At 45.4% G+C, this 17,068-nt stretch overlaps 1 protein-coding gene across 1 annotated transcript in view; it reads right to left on the reverse strand.

Annotated features, from left to right (window-relative positions):
* Positions 1-434: 434 nt before the first annotated feature.
* LOC132359287 (uncharacterized) overlaps positions 435-17,068 on the reverse strand; it is a 43,770-nt gene continuing 27,136 nt past the window's right edge. Inside the window, 1 exon segment of the mRNA XM_059912967.1 lies at positions 435-1,517. Coding sequence (XP_059768950.1) covers positions 1,005-1,517 — 513 coding nt within the window. The 3' untranslated portion in view covers positions 435-1,004.

Raw genomic sequence — 17,068 nt, forward strand, 5'->3', positions numbered from 1 at the left:
ACTTGCTGAACTTGAACCAATCATAATATTTCTGTGCACTGAATACCGTATATGAGGAAAGTCTAGGAATCATAAGGTTTGCCAGTAGGGATAGTTAAAAATTAGCAATATATAGTATGATTCCTATCAAATTTTTTTCTCTTAAGCTATATTTATAACAAAACGATAATTAAAATATTTATTAACACTTGCTCATTCAGGGACACAGCAGGGACATTTGTGTTTGATGGTTTAGCATCCACTTTATTGTGCCTACTTATTTTTATAAGGAACAAGCAACACATGCCACATCTTCCCAATGTTCAAGGTAATACAGTTAATAACAGAATTCTCAAAAAAAAAACCCAAAAAACAAAAACCTGGAAATTGCATTAAATACTGCTTTCATCAGGAATTGCTATAATAAAACAAGTAACATTATACATTACTTTTCCAATGAGCTTCAGTTTGAGAATCTGAATGGCAGAACTTGATCTTTAAGCTTTGAGTCATGGCAAAACTGGTAATTCTCTGAAATCTGGGAGATGCATTAGCAAAACCAGACACAGCCCACCCTTCACCAAAATCCTGGAGAAAAGCGTTTTATGAATTTGGGGGGGTGGTAAGACTGAGCACTGGCTAGTTTACGACTTGCTGAAACCCAAGGAATGACGAGAACCACTGACACTGGTGGCAGGTAAGAAATAACCTGCGTTGGGCTCACCAACTGCATATTTTATTAATGGCTTTGAATTAAAAAGTGATATGCTTCATTGCGTTTTCTCAAAAACTAATCAAAAGATTACAGAGTCCTCCACAATTTGGAGACACAAAGCGGATGCTGAGCGACGAGAGGTCACTCCACGTGTGGAATTCTAGAAAGTCAGTCCTTGGAGCGAATGGCACCGTGGATCTGGCAGCAGATACAAAGGAATGATGTTCTGGAGAGGAGGTGGGGGACACTCTGCGGTCGGCCGGTGGACAGATGAGGGTCCCAGCTGGAGGTGGGCCTTTAATTCTATGGTTTATCTTCCACTGCTCATGCCTCTGTCTCCATAAATAGTAATTTCAATAACTCGAAGTCCTCTCTCGATGGGATCTGTCAGGAGGAGGCCTTGGGGAGCACAGATCTTCTCATTCTGCTCTTGAATGTATTTGGAGACTTTCTTCAGAACCTTCTAGTAGCGAGTTTCCATGCACAAGAAGATGGTGTACGCTATCAGACAAGCCAGGCAGCCTTCAAGATAGGACTGGCCCCCGAGCTTCTCTGCTTCAGCATAAAGGTTATTTAGAGTTCGAAGTGTTTCTTCAAATTGTTGCCTGTCAATCCGGTTCTCCAGCTCCGCGGGGAACTTGGTCTGGAAGTGGCAGCGGGCGCCACTGCTGTAGTCTCGCTGAATGAAAACCTTCCCGGACACTGGCGCCTGCTGCGGCCTCATGGCGAGGAAAGGACGGGCCGCGCCGCCTCCGCTGCCCTCCAGCGGCTGTCGCTCCGCCTTCAGGGACATTTTTATCCTCAGATGCTGGCTCTTACAGCTCTAGAAATGTTTGTTGAGTGAAGAAGTGTAGGAAAATCATTCAAAGCTTGTGGAGACCCCAGAATCGTTGTCCTTTCCCCATCTTTGTTGTCTTTTTCCTTGGTTGGTCATGGAAACAACGGAGCCAAGGAGAAGCTCTTACAGAGCAGTGAGAAGGCTGCTGATGGGGCAGGGGAACAGCAGGCCAGCCAGGCTTGGTGGGAGAAGAAGGGAGCCGGAGGGGCTGGGCAGGCAGCGGGTACCGGGCTTAACCTGCAGGAAGCCTGATGGGGAGACCAAGGCCAGGGATCTGGGACCCCAGACCAGAGCCTCAGAAGGCCAATTCTGTCACATTACACAGCTCCACGGGCCTCCATTCACTGTCAGAGATGAGCAAGGAAGTGGCCCTGTGACAGGTCCCTTATTGGGACAATTTTCTAAAAGTGCAATGATTTTAAAAGCTTTTCTAACTGTGGAATCCAAACAAAATCCCACCTAGACGTCCAACATGTAAATAATTGCCCTGGTTGAAGTGGGGGACACATGGGGTGGAGTTGCCAGTCCTCTCGACGATCCCCTATCCTGAGGCAAACCACTCTGAGAGTCCCCTAGGGCTCCACAGAGCTGTTTAGAAACCACTGGCCAAGTGGCAAGAGCCGGATTGTGTCGGAGGACCCAGGTTCTAGTTCCACTCTGCTATTTCAGGCTGTGTGACTCTGGACAAGTTACCTCGCCTCTCTGGGCATAGGTTTCTTCAACCCCACAATGGAAGAGTTAACATCTGCCTCACAGGGTTGCTGAGAGGCTCAAAGGGGTGATAACAGGGAAGCTTGGCACCTTACTGTGGCCACACATACAATTTGTCGTCAGGAGACCCAGAAGGACATGAGAAATTTTGTGTCATCTTGAAAGAGGAGCTCTTGGAGGCACTAGGCCCTGGGCTGCAGAACAGACAAATGGCTGTGAGACTCATGGTTGCCTTTCTTCCTGGGGTTTCAGGACTGAAGTGTTCACGAGGTGCCCCTTCGCCCCAGACCTCATTACCCAGCCAGCTGGGGCCCTCGCACAGTCACTGCTTCTCTTCCCTGGGTGTGGGGCTAGGACACGTGAGCATGGAAAATTCTTCCCCTCCCTGCTCCACCAGCCAAACCCCAGCAAACCTCAGCCCCAGCCCAGGACCGTGGACCCCTAAAGGGAAATGGAAGCCGAGTGCTCTGGCTCCAGGAATCCACTAATGGAACCTTGTTAATTACTATGTAAATTACTTTAATATCCTGGATCCCCTCAGACACTGTTTAGGGGTCTCCTGGAGGGGAAGGAACAGCCTTTCCTTGGCCCAAGACTCCCATGTATGGTTTCCCATAGGGCAGGAAGAGATGCACAGATGGGGAACTAGAGGAAAAGATGGATTCACAGCTGCCCCTGGTCCATGGGATCTTGAATGTGACACTGAGATGCAGGAACAGATTCCATCCTTGAAGGCTGGAACTGAAAAGGACCTCGGATGATCTCTAGGCCACCCTCACGCCCTTGCTGCATCCAGGAGAAACAAAAGCCCAGGACAGGTGAGTGACTTGTCCAAAGTCACACAGCAAGGTGATTGGTCAGGCAGGGACTAGTCTCCCACCTCCAGCCCAGGGGTTCTCAAACTGGCACTTGTGGGATGAGCTGGACTCGGGTGTCCTGCCTAAAACATCATATAGTGAGACTTTCCCAGTGTACAGAGAAAAAAAAAAATAATTTAAAGAGAGGTATTTTCTTGATTTTAGGTTCAATGTATACTTAAAAACAAAAAAGATACACTATCCTACAGACATGATACATAGTTATATTTTCTTCCATCAATGTGCTTTTGTATTATGGAATTATGTATGTTTGAATGTCATAGTGGTCTATGAAGAACACCATGACCTTACGATCCTCTGACCTGAAGGAAAACCTCAGTCCCGAGGCACTTACTCTTATCTCAATTTTCCAGATGGGGGAAGAGACACAGAGAGATGCTAACAGACTTGCCTCAGGACTTCTGACTGATCTGTGCTCTTTCCACCACACCGATTATTAGAAGTATGTATAAACAAAGAGTAAATAGGTTCTGGGAAAGGAGGTGGGGAATCATGAGGACAGTAATACTATGGGGGGGGCCTTCCCTGGTGGCGCAGTGGTTAAGAATCCACCTGCCAACGCAGGGCACACGGGTTCCAGCCCTGGTCCGGGAAGATCCCACATACCACTGAACAACTAAGCCTGTGCGCCACAACTACTGAGCCTGCGCTCTAGAGCCTGCGAGCCACAACTGTTGAGCCCACGAGCCACAACTACTGAAGCCCGCGTGCCTAGAGCCCATGCTCCGCAACAAGAGAAGCCACCGCAATGAGACGCCCGTGCACCGCAATGAAGAGCAGCCCCCGCTCACCGCAACACGAGAAAGCCCGCGCGCAGCAACAAAGACCCAACGTGGCCAAAAATAAAATTAAAATTAAAATAAATAAATAATAATAATACTATGGGGCTGTTGCCTGGGTGATGAGCTCGTGAGGAAGGCATGTGAGTATTTAACAGGCTTCTCCTGGCTGCTCAGGGCGCATGCTCCTCTCTGCGGCACAGGCTGCGTTTCAGCAGGTCTGCTGACGAGATGAGGGCAGGACTGCAGTGGTTTTACCATAACTTTGAAACCCAGTTCCCCTACTGAGTTTATGATTAACGTCTCCATCCAAAACTTTATTCCCTTTCTTGTCCCGCCCCTGTTCCCCTCAGGATTGAGGAGTATCAAAGAAAAGGGGGAATTGAAACGAAGCAGGACCCTTCGGGGCCCTCCTGGGTACAAAAACCCCTCCACGTCCCCCGTTTCTTGTTTGTAGAAAAAGGCTTTAGTCTCCTCGGCTTCCCTGAGTTCCAAAGAGCAGACTCAAGCAGTTAACTATTAGGACAACAGGGTCACAGGCCTCCTAATGCCTCCTCAGGGCATACAGATAACAATCTGATGCATATCTTTGAGTTGTTCTATAGAAACTAAGACTCCCACCCAGGTGGAGGGAGGATGGGACTACATGCTGACCATAAGCACTAGACCCCAGACTGGTTAGAACCAGATTTTGATTCCTAAAACACCCTGTTACCTCACCATCAACCAATCAGAAGAAGGTCCACGAGCTGATCATGCTTCCTACGACCCTTTCCCCTCACCCTGTCTTTAAAAACCCTTGCCTGAAAGCTATGGAGGAGTTCGGGTCTTTGGAGCATGAGCTGCCCATTCTCCTGGCTTGGCTCCCTGCAAATAAACCCTCACTTTGCTGCAAACCCTGCTGTCAGAGTTTGGCTTTCTGCACCTCAGGCACACGAGCCCTTGCTCGGCAACAATGTGGCAGCGCTGTGGCCACTTGTGTGACCTTGGCATGTAGCATCACCTCTCTGAGTCTTGGTTCCTTCATCTGAAAACCGAGAATAAGAATACTTGCCTCACAGGACGGCTGAAACAATGAAATGAGATGACGCTAGGCACCTGGTGCACGAAGTAATTACTCGCCTTCTCCCTCTCTCTGTCTCCAAGATGTAGACATAAATATTTTTCAATTAGGTTCAGGTGCGCCAACTTGGGGTGTGTCACTGGGGACATGCAGTAGGCCATCAAATCTCCCCCAGGCCCTTCCTTGCGCTGCCTCTGACCAGAGGCCCTCAGTGCCCAGAAAGGCTTCCCCAGAGCCTCCCTAACGTGCGCTGCAGTCCCAGCTCCTTCTGCCAGCCTCCAATCCTCCCCTCAGCCCTGCCACCCCCCCCCGCCCCCCCCCCCCCACTCAGGAAGCCTTCTGTTGCCTCCTGAACTGGGTCCCCCTGTCCCCATTGCCTCTGCCGAGGACACAGGCACCTCGTCCTCCCCTTCTCTCCACAGCCTCAGACAGCTGCTTCAGCACCACCCCAGCCTGGGGTTCTAGGTTCTGAGTATCTCCAGGAATCTACTGGAAGAAAAGGTAGGGCTGTCTGAACCTGGAGCTCTGCCCCTAGAAAAGGGAGAATAACACTGTTTCCACCACCACCACAGGAGGCAAGAGGTACTGGGGGGCGGTGAAGCCGCAGGGATTGTTAATGTTTGTGATCCGGATAAAGACACAGATACGGATGTTCTGTATAAACCGTGCCAGGCTCCCTTCTGGGTGTCTGATGAGCTGTGCCCCCTGCTGTGGCTGCCCTCTCCTCCCCCCTTCCTCACCTCAGAGGACATTTCCGTGGAGAAACCCCTTCCCCACCGGCAAGCGTGGCTCCGAGTCCCTCCCCCGTCCCAGCACTTTCCGAAGGGTGGTCGTTTCCTGTTCGCCTCCTATCTTTGCACTGGGCTGAGCTCTGGGAAGGGAGGAGCCACATCTCGCTCACCCAGCCTTGGCCTGGTTTTGGCTGCACATAACAGAATCCAACTAAAGCTACTTAATGAGAAAGGGGAATTTGCTGGAAGGCCATGAATGTGGTTTAGGAGGGGCCCAAGGAGCGGCAGCTGGCCTCAGGGAGGTTGAAACCAGAAACGGGTCCCCCTCTGGTCTTCCCCTTCATCTCTCAGCCCTGCTTCTTTCCCCTCTCTCTGCAGGATTTTATAACGGAAGTTTATGCTCACCCCGCTAACAGGATAGATCTACCATTTCCAAAGTGAGAAACCAACAGTCCACTGTGCTCAGTTTAAAAGTAAGTGGTCAAAAGCTGCTTAGAGAACCACAGGCCCTCCCGTTAAGCCCTTCCCCACGCAGAGGTTATAAAACGGTAGGAGGCAGAGATTAAGGAGTTTGAGGAGGAGGATGTCCGTGGTGCTGGTCTGTGTGGTGTACGTCCTCACCATCATAACAGAAATGCTAACAGCTACTACTGATGGCGTGCTTATCATTTGGGAGGCCGCCATGCTTAGCACTGTACATGGACGATCTCATTCGACCCTTGCAGCAGACATCTGAGGGAGGTTCTATTATTATCCCCGTTTTACAGATGAGAAAACTGAGGCTTGGGAAGATTAATAACTCCCTAGTAAATTGCAGATCTGACTCCGAAGCCCTGAGTTATGCTGTGCCCTGTCAGCCAGTGGGTGTGGCACACGGCGTTCTTGTGTGTGTTATACACTACGAATCTGTCTGACAGTGTTGATAGGTGTGCACTTACATATGGGCCCTCGGGGGTGCTATGCACACATGCATGTGTGCAGGCCAGTGTACGCCTGCAGTGGGAGACTTTGGAGGGAGTCACCCCCACGCTTCTGGGTCTGCCTGGTTCACATCCCAAGCAGTGCTGGTGAAACTTTCCCCAGCTGCTGCTCGTTGGTGACCAGTTTTCTTAATGCAAAATTCAGCGAACAGGACTGGTTGTCAAGCACTGGGGAGGCCTGCACGCTTGGTGGCTTTGGCAGATGAAGCCCCGGGGGGAGGAGCAGTGCCCGCAGTGCCCACTGCTCCTATCCTCGTCAGGGGGCTCCCGGGAGCCACCACACAGGGAGAAATATGAGGCTTCGAAAGACCCAGGAGACCTCAGCAGCTGCCTTCTCTCAGTCTGTCCCACCCACCAGGCAGGCTGCCCCCAGCCTTGTTTGCAGCCCCCCTCCTCAAAGCTGCCTTCAGAATACCGGCTTCATCCCGACCACAGGCCTGCTCCGCAAACCTCCATGGCTCCCTACTACCCTGGACATAAAATGCACCTATACCCTGCTTCCCTCCACCACCTGGCCTCAACCAGCCTTCCTAGAAAACCCGTCCAGGTAGCTGCCAGGGCCGGCACCAGTTTGAGGGGAGAGATGTCCAGAGCGCAAAATGTAAGGAGGCCCTTGCTCTCAGGGTCCAGCCCACAGCACTTACCCTGGGTATCCTCCACCATCCCTGGCCCAGGAGCAGGCATACCCATGGGCTGCTCAGGCTGAACTAAAGGAGCTGCAGAAAATTCAAGTCTGGTCCAACAAAGCCTCTGAGTGCCAGCTCGGTGCTGGGCTTCCCCGGACATCCTGTCACTTGGCCTCAGAGCACCCCCGTTTTGAAAGCAGGTACCTCCCCGCCCTGAGTCTGACGCACTAAAGCCACAGAACCAGCTAGCAGCAAACAACAAGCTATAAGACTCCCTGGGTTGAAGACCCACCATGGGGAAGCTGCTGAAGGCCTCTATTACCTTGTTAACACTCGAGATGATCCAGGGAAGTTGGTGCTGCCCTCCATCTTCATTGTTCACGGATCCCGGATTTGCCAACGCGCCTGCTCAATGAAATGTGTTTTAACTCCCAATCAATACTCACTGTGCCTTCAGGGTCGCTGGCGGACATGCGCAGAGTGGCCCCCCGTGCACGTTCCCAGCTGAAGTCCAGCAAGCCGATCGATGCTCCGCCTTCCTGTTTCAGCTCGCACTGTTAACGTGTCCTTTCCGTGGTCCGTTTACTGCTGAGCTCTTCACAATTTTGTGCTTTTTGTTGGTGATTTCGTTTTTTTTTTTTTTTTTTGGCCGCATGGTGTGGCATGAGGGATCTTAGTTCTCCCGGCAGGGATCCAACCAATGCCCCCTGAAGTGGAAGCGTGTCTTAACCACTAGACCGCCAGAGAAGTCCCAATCTGCTATTTTAAATGGCCCCAAGCATAGTGCTGAAGTGCTTTCTAGTATTCCTAACTGAATGAAGGCTGTGATGTGCCTTACAGAGAAAACAGGTATGTTCATTTTCAACAATATATATTAAATAAGGTATCTGAACAGAAATACACATAACACAAGGTTAGGTATTGATCAATTGAAAAAATGTGACCAGAGGCTCAAAGAAACCTAATCCTGTATTTTCCCTAGGAATAATGGCTCAGTATTCAGTGTTCCCAACTACTTTACAGACCATGACTACCACGAATAATGAGAATCAGCTGTGTTTTCATTCTTTGCTAGTGAAGAAACTATGGCTCAGAGAAGCTAAGTCACCCATCTGGGCTTGCACAGCTAGTGAGTTGCAGGTCATTCTGAGAGGAGTCAGAAACGAGCCCTCTGCTTTTTCATGAGTTGGGGGTAAATGCTGGTGGCCTGGGACATAAGTGAGAGGGGCAGACGCAGACTTGGCATTAAATGGCATTATCTAAAGTTCTTTTTCATTTATCTTTCGATCCTTATGATCAGATACAAGTGAAAGCCTGGGCATGGTACAAGTCAGTCCTTAACACCTCTCAAATCCTTCTGCTAATTGCCCGTTTTTTTTTTTTTAAGAATTCTTCTTTAAAATTTATTTATTTATTTATGGCCGTGTTGGGTCTTAGTTGCGGCACGCGGGCTCTCTAGCTGCCCCATGGCATGTGGGATCTTAGTTCCCCAACCAGGGATGGATCCGGTGTCCCCTGCATTGCAAGATGTATTCTTAACCACTGGACCACCAGGGAAGTCCCTAACTGCCCTTTTAAATAAAGAAAGAGCAGCCCTCAGGTCCAGAGCCTCCAGCAGGTAGGAGGGTCTAGCTGGAATTTAGTAACAATTATTTTTATACTTGCCTTCAAATAGAATACTTACCATAAATAATGGGTCATTGTAATGGTTTTTAACTTTCAACAAAGTGATAGAAAGTTTCTTTTCAAATAGATCCGGTTAAGTAGAGGTGTAAATATTTAAAGAAAAATGTTAAGTAAATAATTGTAAGAAAAATGCCACAGGTGGCATGTAGTAGTACGTGGACGAGGCAAAAATCAGGAAGGTGATCTGTGAATGGCTGATGTTTTGGGGGTGCTGGCAACATTCTGTTTCTCGATCTGGATGCTGAATATAAAAGGTGTACTAAAACATCTAGTGGTTTAAATCATAGTGGCTTAAACCAACAACAAATTAATTATTCTACAGTTCTAGAGATCAAAAGTCCAAAATGGGTTGGTAGGGCTGTGTCCTTCTGGAGACTCTAGAGGAGAATCTGGTCCTTGTCTTTTCCAGTTTCCAGAGGCTGCTTGCACTCCTTACCTTGTGGCCTCTTCCTCCATCTCCAAAGCCAACAGAAAATCTCTCTCTCTCCTGCCTCCTTCTTTCCTTTGTAAAGAACCCGGTGGTTACATTAGGTCCACCTGGATAATCCAGGATCATCTCCCCATCTCAAGTTCCCTAATCACATCTGCAAAGTCCCTTTTTGCCAAGTAAGGTAACATACTCACAGGTTCTGCCATTAGGATGTAGACATCTTTGCACCATAATGCTTTGGGGGCCATAATTCTTCCCACCTCACGTGGAAGTGCATGTGTGGGTGGGTGCAGAGCCTGCAGACCTGAGCGCTTGGTAACTAAGGCGTCTCCATGCACACAGCATTCCAGCACAGTCAGGCGTGCAGCTGCCATCTGCCGCTGTCCCCTCAAAGCCTCCCTTTGCAGCCTAGCTGCAGCCAGTGAGGTCACCTTTCCCTCCCAGCTGGGATCAGGGCAGAGGGGAGGGCTGGGGAGCCCCGTGCTGGGAGGCTGGGCAGTGCCGGCAGTGGATGGCCTGGGTGGGAAGGCGGCCCCAGCCCACCCTCAGCAGTCACTCTGTTCAATTGCGCTTTATGAGCTCCCCCAGCAAACCTGCAGCAGGTTCATCATCTGAAGTCACAGAGAACCATTTGGTCACAATTCTGGGCACCACCAGCCTCCTCCTTCGTAGTTTGGCTGGGTTTGGGGGTTTTACAAACTGCTAATCCATCTGTCTTCATGATCACAGCATTTACTTGCAAAACTGAGGTGCCCCTTGGAATGCATTTATTAGTAATAATAAAACATGCAGTAACAACAAACTATTGTTTATGTGCCACTTACCTTCCACGTCAGGATCCTAAACCCTTTACACACGTTAGAGCCTTTAACCCTCTTGCCGACCCCACGAGGGAGGTATTAATACTACCTATACTTGCAGATAAGGGGTCTGAAGCTCAGAAAAGTGAAGTGACTTGCCCAAGGTCCTGAAGTAAGTGAATGGGGGAGCTAGGATTGGGGTGCAGGCCCTAACAGTAACCCACACTGCCCGGTTCCTGGGAAGGGAGTGCCTGGGTGAGGCTGTGACTGGAGATCCACTCCAAGCAAACCTAGGCCTGGCTCTCCTGGGATTTCTCCTCTAAAATGCCCCTTGCCCTGGGGAGGGGAGGAAAAGAGGCCCAGGTTTGGAGCCCTGCCTCTGTCAGTTTCAGTGTGAGTTTCACCGTGTAATGCATGGCTTGGGGAAGGCCTGGCCTGGATCCTGTGACCCTGAGGAAGCAGCTTGCTCCCTCTGGGCCTCAGCCCCTCAGCTCTAGATCTGGGGAGCTGGACTCAATACCTCCCAGGGCTTTCCAGGGCTGGCCCTGCAGGGCTCCCACAGGGACTGTGGCCAGCCAGAGGGCTGCTGGGGTCTTGCTGAACCCTTGGGGTAGTCCCAGAACCTTGGTGACATCCATGTATCACCCTCCTCCAGGCTCTGGAGAGGGCACTGCCCGGTGGGATTGGTCTCCAGCCACTTTCAAGGATAAGGATAAAATCTTAGACTGGATTACACTTAATTTTCCTTCCTTAAAAATCAATCAGTATATAAAATATAATTGCCAAGTTGTCTAAAATGCTACAATCCAGATGCTCCCATGAAAACCGCACAAGGACTTTATCAGAAAGACACAGGAGCCAACCAAAAGAATGGCCAGAGCTGGAACAAGGTAAGCAACCAAACAAATAAAGAAGTACTGCATTATAACCCAAAGTATAAAACATATATCCATGAGTCCATAGTGCTATAAATTAAGGATTGAATAAATAAATAAACAAGGAAGACAAGACAAATCTCTGGTGGAAAAAAAAATTCCAAATAATTTAGGTAGATACTCCTCCCTCGAGGAAGGAGAACATAAGCCCCCAACCCTTAAGTGTGGGCTGTGCATAGTGACTTCCTTGCAAAGAGTGCAGGATGGGAAGGGGAAAAGAGTAACTTTACAGGGGAGTCACCTGACAGACACTATGTCAGCCAGGTGATCAAGGACAACATCAACCATGATAAATTATGTTGATAGTATGTACCTTTAATCCTGGAACAGAAAAAAAGATGGTAGGTAAAAACTGAGGAAATCTGAATAAAGTATGGACTTTAGTTCATAAGAATGTATCAATATTGGTTGATTAATTATAACAAGTGTAGCATATTAATGTAAGATGTTAATAACAGGAGAAGCTGGGTGTGGAACTTATGGAATCTCTCTGTACCATCTTTGTAATTTTTTTCTGTAATTATAAAGCTATTCTAAAATTTAAAGTTTATTTTTAAAATCATGTATTAAATTGTTACTTAACATGTACATTAAATTTTTTAAAACTTTGGTGTTTATTATCTGAGCATTAAAAGTAACATAAAAAGAACTTTGGTTATACATTCATGTACTTTAATCAATTTCTTAGCCATATCTGTTTCTAATATTCTGTCACTGGTATTTTTCTAAAGAATATGTGTTTTTAAGAAATATGGTCTAAACTAACACAACATTGTAAAGCAATTATACTCCAATAAAGATGTTAAAAAATAAAATAAAATAAGCAAAAAAAAAAAAAGAAAGAAATATGGTCTCTTTTTTCCCCCTCAAAGAATTGCATGCAATTATCTTCAAAGTTACTATGGTTAATAAAATGGAAATTGTTGACACCCTTCATGGACTCTTCTCTATAGATTACAATATTCTTAATAGGAATATAGTTTTTCTGCAGAGGTACCTGATAAGCTCAGAGCAGATTCTGCTAAATGGAGGACATTCTCAATTCTAATTTCTTTAGGTAGGAATGGTTAACTATTTCAGCCCCAATATTTTCACACGCAGTGTATTTCCATTTAGAATACCTTTCTTTAACAAATATTATGAGAAGATAAAATTCTCATATAAGTTGACTTTATAATTCTTTTTAATATTTTGCCAGTTGTAAATGTGGCAAAACCATAAGCCTCTGTCTTCCCTTCAATCCAAGTACAAAATATAAATTTTCCCAATTTATGATAGGAACTCCATCAAAATATTCTTCCCAAAAATCCAGGCATTCCAAAGAAAAATTCGAGAATCTCTAAATTAAATCTTGGCCACTGTTTGCGTTCTCATTACTTAATTTGTTCAGCAACTCCCTTGCTTTTGAGGGATATATGAAAATGTTTCCTCGTGTGAAATAACTGAAATTTGATGAAAGCTTTGTTTATAGTACCTTAAGTTGATAAAAGTTAAAGTTTATTTTGGCACCCTTGTTGAACACTCTGATTAAAGGTCTTCTATTGCTTTTGAACAAAATTTAGAGGATTCATTTACAAAATGTCCAATTCCATTGTAAACACTTAAAATAATTCACAAAGTTCTTCCAAGGATCAAACACTTAAAAATTGTGACTGATGACAGACAGCAAAAAGAGAAAACATACTGTTGTGCAGGGCTCTGCCAGGTCATGCTGGAGCCTGAGGCAGAAAGAAAATTGATAATACTGATCCTCTGTTTATTTAGAATTTGGATATTTTGTTCATCATGGTTTTTGCATTTATTTTTGATTTTTAAAATACATATAGCATTAAAATACTATTTGTCTTGATTATTGAGTTTTTTGCTGCCCCTTAAACTTTGCCCCTGAGGCAGGTGCCTTGTTCCCCTCTCCCTAGTCCTGGCCCTGTGGCCATAATGAAATATGTCTTATATTAAACACCTTTGCCACGAAAATACTGTAGTGTAATCACTATGTATGTGTGTGTGTGTACGTACAGATAACTACAGTTTCCATTTCAATTGATATAGCATCACAGCTTGTTTTATCCCAATTTTCAATTATATTTGCACCACACCGATTCCAAGTTCATTTCTGCTCCATGAATTTCCTAATTGGATATGAATATTGCTTTTACCATGCTGCTGCATTCTACTAAAATTTATATTTATACTTGCAAGCACAAAGAATTCTATCTTCGATGCTGAACTTTTTAAATGAATTTGCAAGAATATTTACAACAAGGTCAGATGTTTCACCCTCCCCAGGAAGAACTCCCAAAAGCTTGACTTTGATTCCATTATTCAAATCTCCTGAATTTCTATAGGAAACACTTGAGGACCTTGATTTAAAACAGCTGAGGGCTGCTATATTTGGTTGCAAGCAGCAGAGACCCTCTAGCTCAGGTGGAGAGAGTTGGTGGTGGGGATGACTGCACCAGGAGCTGGGAGGGAAGCTCATGGAAATCTGAGCTGGAGTGCCATGGGCCAGGCTGCTGAGAGACCACAAGGAATCCAGGACAAGACCAGGCCCCCAGTGGCAGAACGTTGCCCCAGTGTCTACATCCTTTTGTTCTGCTCCCACCTGCAAGTTTTTTCCGTACAGTCAGGTCAAGTTCCTGAACCAGGCAATCTGAATGGCTAGATAATTTTTTGAGCAAGAGTGTGAGTGGCTGGCCCTCCTGTGGACTGGCTGCTCACGGGTTAGGTGCCAGGCTTCAGTCCAATCAGCTGAGACCAAGGGGCAAAGGGTGGCACAGGGTCACTCAGGACAGAACGAGGTTACCTGGAGCACATGACACTTTCCTTAGGAGGGGCTCTGGCTGTGGCCTCAGTGGGCACTGACTGGTGGCCCTGGCCCAGTTAGCACACATACTGCTGCCAGGCCTCAGTGACTCCTCCCCCAGGCAGCTCTTCTCTCTCCTGATTGCTCATCTGACGTTCACGCCCTCAGCTGTTACTGGAAGCTGCTCTCCTTGTCCATTCAGCCAGACATCTTGGAAAGGAAAAAATGTCCTCCATAGTGATCCACTCTTATCCACTCTGAGACAAACAATATTCCCAAAATTACCCAGAGGAAGCTGCCAGTCTCTGCTTATGTGGTCTTGGAACCACCTCAGGACCATAACAGTGAAAATTTATGCAGAGCATTTCCCAGCTTCCCTTGCACAGTCAATGAAATGTGACGGCAGATTGTTGCATGAGACTTCCAGGAAAGCCCCTTGAAAGGGGGCAGTCTCAGCACGGATCTTGCAAGACTTTTGTAAGATTTATACCTAATTATTTCATTTTTTGGTGCTACTGTAAATACAATTTTCAAACTTCAGTTTCCAATTGTTCATTGCTAGTATGTAGAAATATGATTGATTTTTGTGTGCTGATCTTGTATCCTGCAGCATTGTTAAAATCTCTTATAAGCTCTAGATTTTTTTGTAGATTCCTTGGGATTTTCTATATAGAATCACGTCATCTGCAGACATGGGTAGTTTTATTTCTTCCTTTCCAACCTGTATGCCTTCTATTTATTTGTCTTGACTTAATGTACTGACTAGGAGTTTCAGGACAAGGTTGAATAGGAATGATTAGAATGAACATCCCTGTCTTGTTCCTGATCCTAGGGCGTAAGTATTCAGTCTTTACCATTGGGTACAATATAGGTTTTTTTGTATATGCCTTTTATCAGTTTAAAGAAGTCCCCTGTTCCTAGTTTATGAGAGTTTTTGTGCACATTATAGAAGTATTTTATGGATGTCCATGAATGGATGTTGAATTTAGTTAAATGCTTTTTCTGCGTTGATATACTCATGTGGTTTTTCATCTTTGGACTGTTGATATAGTGGATTACATTGATTGATCTTCAATGCCTTGTATTCCTGAGATAAGACCCACTTATTTTTTACATATTGCTGGATTCAATTTGTTAACATGTTGTTGGGGATTTTTGTATCTATGTTCATGAGGGGTATTGATAGGTAGCTTTCTTTTTCTTGTATTATCTTTGTCTGGCTTTGGCATCAAGATAAAGGTAGCCTCAAAAAATGAGTTGAAGAATTCCCTGGTGGCGCAGTGGTTAAGAATCCGCCTGCCAATGCAGGGGACACGGGTTCGAGCCCTGGTCCAGGAAGATCCCACATGCCGTAGAGCAACTAAGCCTGTGCGCCACAACGACTGAGCCTGTGCTCTAGAGCCCGTGAGCCACAACTACTGAAGCCCACGCGCCTAGACCCCGTGCACCATAACAAGAGAAGCCACCGCAATAAGAAGCCTGCACACCACAATGAAGAGTAGCCCCCGCTCACCCCAACTAGAGAAAGCCCATGCGCAGCAACAAAGACCCAAAGCAGCCAAAAATTAAAAAATAAAATAAAATAAAATCAATGAGTTGAGAAGTATTCCCTTATATTTTCTGGAAGATAGCATATGTGAAAAGATCAGTTTGATTTCTTCCTTAAACACTTGGTAGAATTTGCCAGTGGAATCTTCTGGGTCTGGAGTTTTCTTTTTTAGATGGTTTGCAACTATAAATTGAGTTTCTTTAATAAATATAGGACAATTTAAGTTACTATTTCTTCTTGGATGAGTTTTTGGTAGTTTGTGGCTTTCAAGGACTTCATTCATTTCATCTAAGTTGTCAATTTATTTTGTAGAATTGTTTGTACTATTATTCCCTTATTAGCATTTTAATGCATGTGAGGTCTATTGTGATAACTCATCTTTCATTCCTGGTGTTGGTAATATGTGTTTTCTCTCTTTTTTTTTCCTAGTCAGTCTACCTAGAAGTTTATCAATTTTATTCATCTTTTCAAAGGGCAAGTTTTTGTTACATTGGTTTTTCTCTGTTGTTTTCTTGTTTTCTATGTCACTGAATTCTGCTCTTTATTATTTCCTTGCTTTAGGTTTATATTTCTCTTCTTTTTTAGTTTCTGAAGGTGAAAGCTTAGATGTTTGATTTGAGATCTTTTTTCTTTTCTAATATAGTCATTTAATACTATCAATTTTTCTCTAAGCAATGCTTAAGATGCATCTCACAAATTTTGGTATGTTTTATTTTTTGATTCAGTTCAGAATATTTTCTAGTTTCCCACGAGACTTTCTTTTTGAGCCATTAATTATTTATACATGTGTTAAGTTCCAAGTTTTAGAGATTTTCCAATTATTGTTCTGCTATAAATTTCTAGTTTGATTTCATTTTAATCAAATGATATACTTTGTATGATTTCAGTATAAATTTGTTAAGACTTGTTTTATCACCCAAGATAAGGTCTTCCTTGGTGAAGGTTCTTTGCACACTTGGAAAGAATTTGTTTTCTACTGCAAATCTCAATTAATCCAGCTGGTTTATGGCTCAGTTCTTCTATATCCTTGCTATTTTCTATTTACCTGTTCTATTAATTACTGAGAGAGGAATATTGAAGTCTCCAAATTTAACTGTGGAGTTTTCCATTTCTCCTTTCAGTTTGATTAATTTTTGCTTCATGCATTTTGAAGTCCTGTTTCCATTTCTCCTTTCAGTTTGATTAATTTTTGCTTCATGCATTTTGAAGTCCATTTTGAAGCAAAGTAATTTTCTTTGCTCTGAAGTCTACTTTGATATTAATATAGCCACTCCAGCTTTCTTTTGATTGGTGTTGCCATGGTGTATCTTAATCTTTTTTTTAACAGTTTTATTGAGATACAATTCACATATCATAAATTCACTAATTTAAAGAGTATTGTTCAGAGACTTCCCTGGTGGTGCAGTGGTTAAGAATCCGCCTGCCAATGCAGGGGACATGGGTTCGAGCCCTGGTCTGGGAAGATCCCACATGCCATGGAGCAACTAGGCCCGTGCGCCACAACTACTGAGCCTGCGCTCTAGAGCCCGTGAGCCACCACTATTGAAGCCCGTGCACCTAGAGCC

Source organism: Balaenoptera ricei, chromosome 2 (genome assembly GCF_028023285.1).
Source record: "Balaenoptera ricei isolate mBalRic1 chromosome 2, mBalRic1.hap2, whole genome shotgun sequence".
Classification (NCBI taxonomy): domain Eukaryota; kingdom Metazoa; phylum Chordata; class Mammalia; order Artiodactyla; family Balaenopteridae; genus Balaenoptera; species Balaenoptera ricei.